General features: G+C 35.8%; 1 protein-coding gene across 2 annotated transcripts in view; it reads right to left on the bottom strand.

Moving 5' to 3' along the window:
* The window catches only part of RAB5A (RAB5A, member RAS oncogene family), a 29879-nt gene that overhangs the window by 1697 nt on the left and 17378 nt on the right, over positions 1–10804 (bottom strand). Inside the window, exons 2-5 of one of the 2 annotated variants that reach the window (XM_060638578.2) lie at positions 9752–9922; positions 6222–6390; positions 5785–5907; positions 3893–3986 (exon numbers count right to left, since the gene is read on the bottom strand). In XM_060638578.2, coding sequence (XP_060494561.1) covers positions 3893–3986; positions 5785–5907; positions 6222–6390; positions 9752–9831 — 466 coding nt within the window. In that variant the 5' untranslated portion in view covers positions 9832–9922. The remainder of the gene's footprint in view (positions 1–3892; positions 3987–5784; positions 5908–6221; positions 6391–9751; positions 9923–10804) is intronic. The other variant, XM_060638577.3, reaches the window with a different exon arrangement.

Below are 10804 nucleotides of genomic sequence, written 5' to 3'. Positions count from 1 at the left end.
CAGTTAATAATACCAGAAAAGTTATACTTTATTTGATAATCATTAATACTTCTATTGTTTAAGAAAATCTAAGTTAATAATGATGGCCAGCCAGTAAGTTTATAAAGAATCTTAGCTTATACCAATATTCTCTAGACTGCCACAAACACTTTTCTGGAACAATTTGGGATTATAAACAAGTACCATCACCATCATCCCGTAAGAACCTGTTCTCTTACTGGGCTACCTAATTATCATCCCAAATTCTGGCAGGTCACATCTCCTGTTTTCTTCCTGGTTACACAGACTTTACCCTTCAAACATCTACCGCTTTCCTCTTTTAGGTCTGATTAAGAACCCTAATCCGATTCACCAGTAGCTCTGCCTAGTTATGAGTTGCCTCGATTCTGAAGGCTCTATCTCAAAAAGCTGCTCTCAATTTTGAGTCAGGTGAGCTTGGCTTGCCACATTTGGATGAAGCCCTCAACCAGCAATCAGGGTTTTAGTTCTGCTAAAGTCCATACAGCTAATGGCTGTTCTCTGGAGCCTGGATCTCTCTGATTTAAAAATTCACCTGTTACATACACTCTGCTTAGATCCCAAAGATCCTTGATGTGGGTTCACTAAATATTAACTAACTCTAAGAGTATGGATTATAAAGGTGACTAGATACATTGGTCTCTATCAACCTTGGAGAGGGATGACTATGGCTGAGTTCTAGCTTTACCTTAGCCTTGGCTCAGGTTAAACAAAAGTTAAACATGTCCTACTTCAGTATCTGAATGCCATGAACATTAATCATCTTTAGAATCCTAAACACTTTAGAATCCCATTCCACCTCAATAGAAGTGAGAACCAGGAACACTGAAGTTTGGGAAGAAAAGCCTTCACCTTGGGCCACTTCTCTAGTAATGGCTCTATGGATCGTAGGGTAAATGGTAATAAAATGGCAAATTTCCAGTCAAATGTATTTTCAAACAAAGCCTTGTAGGGACAAAGAGTAGGCTAGCATTTATAAACTTTATTATAATACTAAGTTAGGTTTTGGACTGAGTGATCATTTCTTCCCTTTAGTATACTTCATGGGCTTTCTGTAATTAGATCTGAATGAAATTAGGAGGTTGCAGGAAATAAATTGGAATGAGGAACTTTTGGCTTCTATCGGTTTACTGTGCAAAGATTAAACTAAAACACAACTCTGAGAAGCAGTCTCCTGTCTCCTATCGTATTAAGCATTACCAAAGTGAAGTTGATACTATTTGTTTGGTATATGGATAACTGGAGTTTACCAATTTGCCCCTGAATTAGGATTGTTAACAGGCTAAAATCCTGGATCAAGCTAATGAAGATGTGCAACGAAAGAAGCTATGCAATCATGATCTTATCAAATTGAAAGAGGATGATAAGTTTATTGTAGATTTTCTCCCACTAAGTAACTACTCCCTAAGTCAGTAAGAGTGAAAATATGAGTGCACTGTGTGATCTAAGTTACTAATCTGGTAAGAGAAATAGGCCACAAATCAATTTATGCTTGGTATTTCTTTCAAGGGAAGGAACACTGTAATTTCAGGAAAAAAACTGGCAATTCTAATATGTAGGCCACTTTCTGACTGGAAAAAAACATTATTATTAGCACATCTGAATAAAAGGTACAAATTAAATAAAGCCCATTTGGGGGCATCTGGCTGGCTCAGTCCGTAGAGCATGTGACTCTTGACCGTAGGGTTGTGAGTTCAAGCCCCACAGCGGGCACAGAGATTTCCTTGATTTGTTACTAGCTTTTTAGATATGGTTCTGGGTATAATCTGTTCTATTAATAAAAAGAGCATATTGTTGCCCAATCCTTCACAAGTATTTCCCTAATAAACTTCAAACCTGAGTTTTGCAGTAAATTATTTTATACAACAGTAAGGTTTTTTCCTAATGAGCCACCATTAAACTCTCTTGCCTAGTGAAAGATATTCTGACAGTACTTGCAGCATTTACTCTGTTCTTTAGCCTCTGAATCAGCTGTTAATTGGTTAATTTGTATGACTTCAATAAAAAAAGAATATTTCTTATTTGGGGATAAGTTTATGGGCACCCCAGTTAAAAATCATTGCCATATAATAAAAATGTTTGGGAATGAGAAGGGCTTGGTGCACGAATAGTGCAGAGACAATAAAATGCGAGAGCCACCAAAGTAGACCATTCTCGCAGAATCTACACCTTAAAATTACTGGAAGGAGGTTGGGGGGCCTGGGCAGCTCAGTCAGTCAGGAATCCAACTTGTGCTCAGGTCATGATCTCTTGTGCTCTGTGCTGACAGCTCAGAGCCTGGAGCCTGCTTCTGATTCTGTGTCTCCCTCTCTCTGCCCCTCCCCCTGGTTGTGCTCTCACTCTCTCTCAAAGAATAAATAAACATTAAAAAAAAAAAAAAATTACTGGAAGGAGGTTAAGGTCAATAGAAATACTTATATTTTTGTTACAGAAAATAGAAAGCATCCTTATTAGTACGCTAACTTCATTGCTTTATAATCAACAAACGTGGAATCACAATCATTACCAGTTAAAATTACCTTAAAGGAAAAAGTAAGAGCACTAGGTAGGTCAAATGACCACCGAGCTACTATAAAGCATATTATTTATATATTTAAAAAAAAATTTTTTTTAATGTTAATTTTTGGAGAGAGACATAGCATGAGCAGGGGAGAGGCAGAGTGAGAGGGAGACACAGAATCTGAAGCTGGTTCCAGACTCTGAGCTGCCAGCAGAGCCCAACGCAGGGCTCGACCCCATGTATTGTGAGATCATGACTTGAGCCAAAGTCGGATGGATGCTTAACCAACTGACCCACCCAGGAGCCCCAAGCGTGTTGTTTATATTGTTCAGAGCACCTCTGTGCCTCAGTGCTTTGAAACTTTCTCCATTAAAATATTTGATTACAATAATTTGCATACTTACATAACATGTGCATACTTGAGTTATATTTGTCAATCAGTGGTTTGAAAAGAACGTGAGAAAGAAAAATAGCCCTTGTTCAGGGCAAAGTGCAGATAAAAACAGTCATTCATCAGTGAGAAAGAAATCTCTTTATGCCCATATTTTGCCCTGATAAATATTTTAATTTTTTTTTTAAGTTTGTTTATTTTTGCAGAGAGAGAGAGAGAGACAGAGAGAGGATGAGTGGGAGAGGGGCAGAGAGAGAGGGAGACACAGAATCCGAAACAGGCTCCAGGCTCTCAGCTGTCAGCACAGAGCCCGACACGGGGCTTGAACTCACGGACAGCGAGATCATGACCTGAGCTGAAGTCGGACACTCAACCGACTGAGCCACCCAGGTGCCCCTGCCCGATAAATATTGCTCTGAGCTTATTTTCCTTTTCTATAAAAAGTATAATCTAATAGAAAAACATATTTATCCAAACTTCTCATTGAAATCTTTAGACATATATCTGCTTGAACTATTAGCTCAAAGTCCAGGCTTTCAACTCACCTAGAAGAAATTTAACTAAACTGAAAAGTACTACAACCTAATAAATAGATAATATTCTTTCAAATTTAACAATATTACTAACAAAATAATTCTTGGAACGGATCTAGAAGAGAAGAATCACTTAAAAAAAAAAAAAATCAAGAATTTTTAAAAAGATTGGGCACCTGGGTGGCTCAGTCAGTTAACTGTCTGGCTCTTGATTTAAGCTCAGGTCATGTTCTCACGGTTTATGGGATCAAGCCCCACTTCTGGCTCTGCACTAACAGCGTGGAGCCGGCTTGGGATTCTCTATCTCCCTCTCGGCCCCTTGCCTGCTTGTGCTTGCATGCTCAGTGCTCTCTCTCTCTCAAAACAAATAAATAAATAAAATTTAAAAAGACAAACCAAATATGCCCCAGTGTAATTTGTTTTGCCTACATTTACTGTTTGAAAACTTACCTATTGCCATGAATATTTCATTTACATTCATTGATGTTTTAGCTGATGTCTCCATGAATAATAAACTGTTGTCATCTGCATAGGACTGTGCTTCCTGTTTATAGAACAAAAAAACGAGATAATTACTTTGCACATACTATACCTGCCTTATTTTTGTTATAGAAAAAGAGGCTTATTACTACTCCAACTTGACTACCTATAATCAGCAACTGGGTAATAAGCAATAACTACTAAAGGTAATAGAGAGATAACAGCACTCTTGTAGGATACCTTTTCAAATTTCTTTTTGCCTTAACTTCTTGCACTATTCCATTCTGATTCATCTGATCTGACATTAAAATTTGATTTCAAATAGTGAGTTCCAGAGGGTGGAAAATTATCCTATTCTAAATATAAAAGTCTCTTCGATCTCTATAGCAAATTTTATTTATGCTCATTACTCACAATGAAGACAAAGGGAATCCTAGTATCTAATACTGGCTTCAAACACTAAATGGCTAACAATATTTTGAGTATGTCATGAATCATTCCTTTAAAAATTACTATTCTATATTTCTGTCACGCTTTACATTTTACATATATTATTGCCTTTAAGCCTCACAGTTGTGAAGAGCAACCAATTATCTTTCCAATTTAAAGAAAAATTAAAGAAAATGAGGTTCCTTTGAATTGTGTGAGAGGGCCACTTTTGACTATAACTTAACTGCTCTCTATCTCCCACACTCTATGCTGGGGACGAACCATCTCAGGGTAATAGATATTATACCTCATAGGACTGTAACCAGAATTAAATAAAATCACAATTGCAATGGTAGCAATATGCTCAGCTTACTACCTAATGGTGCAAGAAATATTAGTTCCCTTTCAGTCCATGTACTCCACCAACAGCCATCATCAAAGACAATTATGCCACCACTGATACTATACTATATATATATAGTACACATTATATATATAGTATATACACGTACACACACTATATATATATAGTATAGTATGCAGTGTACAGTTTCTACTATATACCATATATAGTAGAGAAACTAAAGAGGGAGAGAAGAGGGAAAGTTTAACAAATGTCTAACTAGGGACATTTGTTTTAAATAAATGTTAAAAAAATGTTAAAAAAAGTTAACAAATGTCTAACTAGGGACATTTGTTTTAAATAATTTTACTTTAGGGGTGCATGGGTGGCTCATTGGTTGGGTGTATGACTTTTGCTCAGGTCATGATCTCATGATCTGTGAGTTTAAGCCCCACATTGGACTCGCCGCTGTCAGAGCAGAATGCACTTGAGATTCTCCGTCCCCTTCTCTCTCTGCCCCTTCCCTACTCATGCTCTTTCTCAAAAATAAACACAGGTAAGTAAGTAAATAAATAATTGTGCTTTATTTTGCATAAGGGAACATTCTTAATTAGCTAGAATAAATAACCTATAAGTGGATTTTTGAGCCTTTATTTTTGAAGGCCCTTTTAAGAACCACGTAAGCACAAGCTGTATGTGTATATGTGGGTATGTGTATGTATGCTAATATAAACATTGGCAGGTAAATAAAAAAGGTTAGGAAGGATACTAAAGTATGTGTGGGGGTGGAGGGATTAGGGTAGGAGGCAATCAATAATCTTTTGCTTTATAGATTTCTGCACTATTTGTGAAAAATCACTTCTTTTGTAATTGTTTAGATCAACAAAATCTTTGAGAGTATTTATATATTACAATTATGTGAAGATATTTAAAAATTCAGATTTGTCATGAGAAGCATTTTATTACATACAGTAGATCAACATTTCCTTAAAAAATTGATATTTTCTATTATTTGCATGGCTTTAAAATAACTAATTCAAGTGTAGATACAGAAGGAAAATTTACAATACATATGTGCCTTCAAACATACCTGGAAATCGACAGCTCTTTTATTTGCAAGGTCAGCCTTGTTTCCTGATAAAGCTATTACAATGTTAGGACTGGCTTGCCTCTGAAGTTCTTTAACCCAGTTTTTGGCTCTGGCAAAGGACTCCTGGGAAACAAAGAAACAGCTATTTGGCACAGGCTCAAAAAATGGTTAGGGAGAGTCTCTGTAAGTAAGACAAAGCTACAAACTCTTCAATGTAACTCGGAAAGAAGTGCTTAGGATTATTGTATTATTTGAGACAATTTCATCTTTTTTTTTTTTTTTAATCAGTTCTTTCATCTCATGAAAAGCTTTGGCAGAAATGTCATGGTTGGGTATCGAAAAAAAAAGTTAAAAAAAAGTATTTTCTCTAATTGAAATTCTGAATACAAGAAATGTATAGTCAAAGTAGTTTCACTGTAGAATACATTTCTACTTACCTCATTTGTGATATCATATACAACTATGGCTGCTTGTGCTCCTCTGTAGTACATTGGTGCTAGGCTATGGTATCGTTCTTGACCAGCTGTATCCCATATTTCAAACTTTACTGTTGTGTCATCAAGACACACAGTTTGGGTTAAAAAAGCAGCTGAAAGAAGAAAATGTCTGCAATAAGTTTAGCATCATTTCCCCCCTAATATTTTCACAGTATAGAAACCACCTGGACATAGGATACACTGTACATGCACAGTTAATAGTGGCTTTAGACACCTGAAAGGTCTGTGCTTCAAAGCTTGATACACATACAGGCTTGTTAGACCTTCATAGTAAAATCAGATTCGAAGATTTTTCTATATTCTTAAAAAGTTTATTGTAACACTAAATAGGTTTAGTAACATTTCTTAAATCGCTCTACACATTACAAATTTAAAAATTTTTAAATTTTAAAACAGTTCAAGAAATATACACTGATATTCTTGAAAAACTGCAAGGGGCGGGGAGCTGATAGAGAGGACGGGCATACCTATTACTACACCACCTACATTGTCAACACCATGCCCCCTGCTCCATTCTCCTGGTATTTATTGGCATAGTCTGGTGATTTAGTTCCAGTCCTTTATGACTAGGTATTTTTTGTTATGATATTTTTCCTTCAAAACATGATAAAACTTTAATTTTCATAATTGTTATGAACTCAACCTAAACTTAATTTGTTAAATTCAGATTCAATATTAACTCCTGTTTCAATCCTTGCCATAAGGACTTTTTGCATATGTGCTCTTTCATCAGTTCTTTTCTTAGATTTTAACAAGAAAGTACCCTTTTTTTAAAAAAGTAATTTCTACACCAAACATCAGGCTCAAACTCATGACCAAGAGTTGCAAGCTCTACTGACTGAGCCAAGTAAAGTATTATTTTATGGAGATATTTTTGCTTTTAAGGTTAAGAAGTTCGCTGTCCAATCTTGCAAATTACATATCATTTATTTTCTGAACTGCTTCTCAGAATAGGAAGTAAAATTTCCATCATAATCCTCTGAGCTCTAGGAATAAACATCAGGAAAAACACTGTAATGGATACTAAAAAAAATGAAAAGAAATCGATTCATAAAAGGTAGTTTATAATCAAGTGAATTGAACTTTAAAATATCAGTTGTTAGGGGGTGCCTGGGTGGCTCAGTTGGCTAAGCATCCAACTCCTGATTTCAGCTCAGGTCATGATCTTATGGTTCCTGAGATAGAGCCCTGCATTGGGCTCTGTGCTGACAGTGCAGAGCCTGCTTGGAATTCTCTCTTCCTCTCTGCCCTTCCCCCACTCATTCTTTCTCTCACTCTCAAAATAAACTAAGAATTGTTAGACTAAGTTTCTAAGTGTAGCTAGCTGCACTAAAATAAAGATACTTAGAACCAGACCTACCCTTAGCCATTTTTTAGCAGCATGCTGACATCTTACAGTTGTTTTCCTTCGTTAACTTTGGTAATTAATCCTCTGCTACTCTATCATTCATTATAAATTAGTATGCCCTTCCCTTTTACTTTCAGCTCAAGGTGTGATTATTCAACTTTCTCCCAAACTGGCACAGAATTAAGTTATAAAATTTTCTAAAACTCTGGGGTGCCTGGGTGGCTCAGTCCATTGAATGTCAGACTTTGGTTCAGGTCATGATCTCACAGTTCATGAGTTCAAGCCCCACCATCAGACTCTGATGACAGCTCTTTCTCTTTTCTATGTTCACAAATACACTGGGAGTAAAAACATTCATTTACACTTCCATAAATCAACTCTAGGCTCAGAGACATAATTAATAGTTATGCTGCCTTAAAGGAAATATAATCTGAATCTCAAACCAGTTAAAGATATTACAAAAGGCTACCAATCTTTTTTTAATAAATGCATGTACAAAAATGACAAATAAAATACAGGCAAGGAAATTTCAACAAATACAATAAAACAACAATAACCCATAACTGTAGATTCACAATCACAAAGCAGTCACACCAGCAGGCTAAAAAAGAAAAACCATATATTTAAATAAATGACAAAAGGGCATTTGAGGCAATATCCATTCCTAATATACATGTAGGAATCTTCCTTAAAGTTTATCAAGTGTCTATTGTAAGCCTGAAATTAGCATTTTGCTTAATAGGAAAGCACTTAAAACAGTCTCTCTAAATCTAGAAACCAAACAAGAATGTCCACCATCACCATTATTTATTAACATTTCAAATATCCTTATAATAAAATAGATTATTGTGGGGTGCCTGGGTGGCTCAGTCGGTTAAGCGTCCGACTTCAGCTCAAGGGCTCAGGTCATGATCTCGCAGTTCTCGTGGGTTCGAGCCCCGCATCGGGCTCTGTGCTGACAGCTCGGAGCCTGGAGCCTGCTTCAGATTCTGTGTCTCCCTCTCTCTCTCTGCCCCTCCCCCACTTGTGCTCTGTCTCTCTCTGTCTCTCAAAAATAAATAAATGTAAAAATAAAAAAATTAAAAAAAAAAAAAGATTATTGAAAAGAGATTATTTTTAAGAAGCATGACTGACAAGAAAATCCAAAGGCATTAACTAAAAAAGAACAGATAAAATAATGAGTTCTTTAAATGGGCTAGAACAGATCAAAGTCAACAGCCTTACAACACACTGGCAATAACCAGGGTTTTAGTTGTTATGCTTGGAGGAAAATGGATCCCAATTATATTAACAAAGAACAAGAACAATCAATTCACTCAACTCCTCTTAGCATCCTTCATCACACCCTATTTAATAGCCCCCAACTCTGTGCCATGAACATTTTCACATTTTTTATAAACACTGATTTATGTCATCTTTTTCTTCTAGACTAGGGAGTTTCTTGGGAAATTACTGTTAGCTATTCTTCTCCATACCCAATAATAAAAATCCCAGTTCATATAAATATTCAAAATGTTTGCTAAAAGAAGTTCATAAAAGATATGTCTATTTTGGGGCTATCTTCGATAACATCTGAATAGACAAATAGTTCCCAAATGGGGAAAAAACATAGACATTTCAAAAGGCCTCTCTCTACCCAAGTTATTATATAACTAACACAATATCAAACAAAATACCATCAAGATCTCTTTAACTTGGTTAACACCATACTGTTATTCATGTGCTATGATTGAGCATAATGATGGGGGTGGAAAAAAAGTAACAGTATTAAGAGGCCAGGGGGATGGGGTTTTAGGGTACATCAAAACCACATTAAAACAATTAAAAGTGCTGTAGTGCCACAAGAACAGAAATATTATGTTATGGGACAATTCAGCGTTATTGAACATTACATACTGCAAGGCCATCATGATTCCCTAATGTTCGCAAATTTTCAAATACCTCCCCCATAAAACTTGACTTCCCCCATAAAACTCAGTGAAGTACAGCTGACATCTTCAAATCCTTAATGCTTCTAAAATCACATTGCTAATCATTTATAAAGTTATAAAAATAAATTCTGACACTCAAAATATACACTACTACATCGATACTGTAGCAACATTAACCACCACCAACTTACCTTAATCTGCACAACCACTTTAATTTATCCAAAACGTCTATTTTCTGGCTAAGAACCATCACTTTCTTAGACCTCTTCATTTTCTCTTCACTTCATCACCAGCACTAGCAGTTGGTTTTCTTTTCGGGCCCATATTTCACAAAGAAACAGCTTTTATCACTTCGAGAGTTACTGTGTACGCGACGACAAGTAGAGAAAAACAAAGCTGTGTTGAGATGCAGGTGCTGGCCTGTCTAATAGGCTCCCTCTTTGAGCTCCAAGATCAGTTCCTATTGGTAAGCCTGGCAGCAAGCAAGTAACATTTCAGTTTCAGCAAAACTACAAATTAGCAAATCACAGACCTTGCAGTCAGCTGAGATAGCTGAAACTGTAAATGTTAAATCTGCAAATACCTAAGGCCTATAATGTGCAAGACCTTCATAAATAATAAGCAAGGAAGAGACACTGCAATACAATGAGCCAGGGGAAAAATATCCAAAGCATTATCCGGATAATTGCATTATCCAAAGGTTAATAAATCAGAGTTTAATCTAACAACTAAAATGATTCTACATGAATTGAACAGAAGGGCATAATAGAGAAAAACCAAGGAACCAATCCCACCCCAACCCTCAAATTTGTATCAAATCTGATAGAAAAGGATTATGTTATTAGAATTGACCAAAAATCCTATATGACTATCAGTTTGATTACATAAAAAATTTGAGATTTTATCTGCCAACATGTATCATACACCCATAACACAGGGATGAACACATTTTTGGAAAATTTCTACAGTGAATATTAAAGGATTAAATTTTAATATGTAGATAGCTCATATAAATCTTAAGCAAAACTCCCAAAGCATCAAGGATAAATGTGTAAAGAAAATTCACAAAAGAAATAGAACCTAAGAAAAAAAAAGTCAACATCACTAGTAACAAACAAAATCATCCTTACAGCAAAAAGTCGAAAGTTATTTTACTTGCTTATGAAAAAAAAAACAACCTTGAAGAAGTGTGGCAAAAACTCACATTGCTGGTGATATAACTGTTTTGAAAATAATTTTGCCAA

The sequence above is a fragment of the Panthera onca genome, chromosome C2 (genome assembly GCF_046562875.1).
Source record: "Panthera onca isolate mPanOnc1 chromosome C2, mPanOnc1 haplotype 2, whole genome shotgun sequence".
Lineage (NCBI taxonomy): Eukaryota > Metazoa > Chordata > Mammalia > Carnivora > Felidae > Panthera > Panthera onca.
Note: the sequence above shows the minus strand (reverse complement) of the source record. Positions and strands in the feature narration are given on the sequence as shown.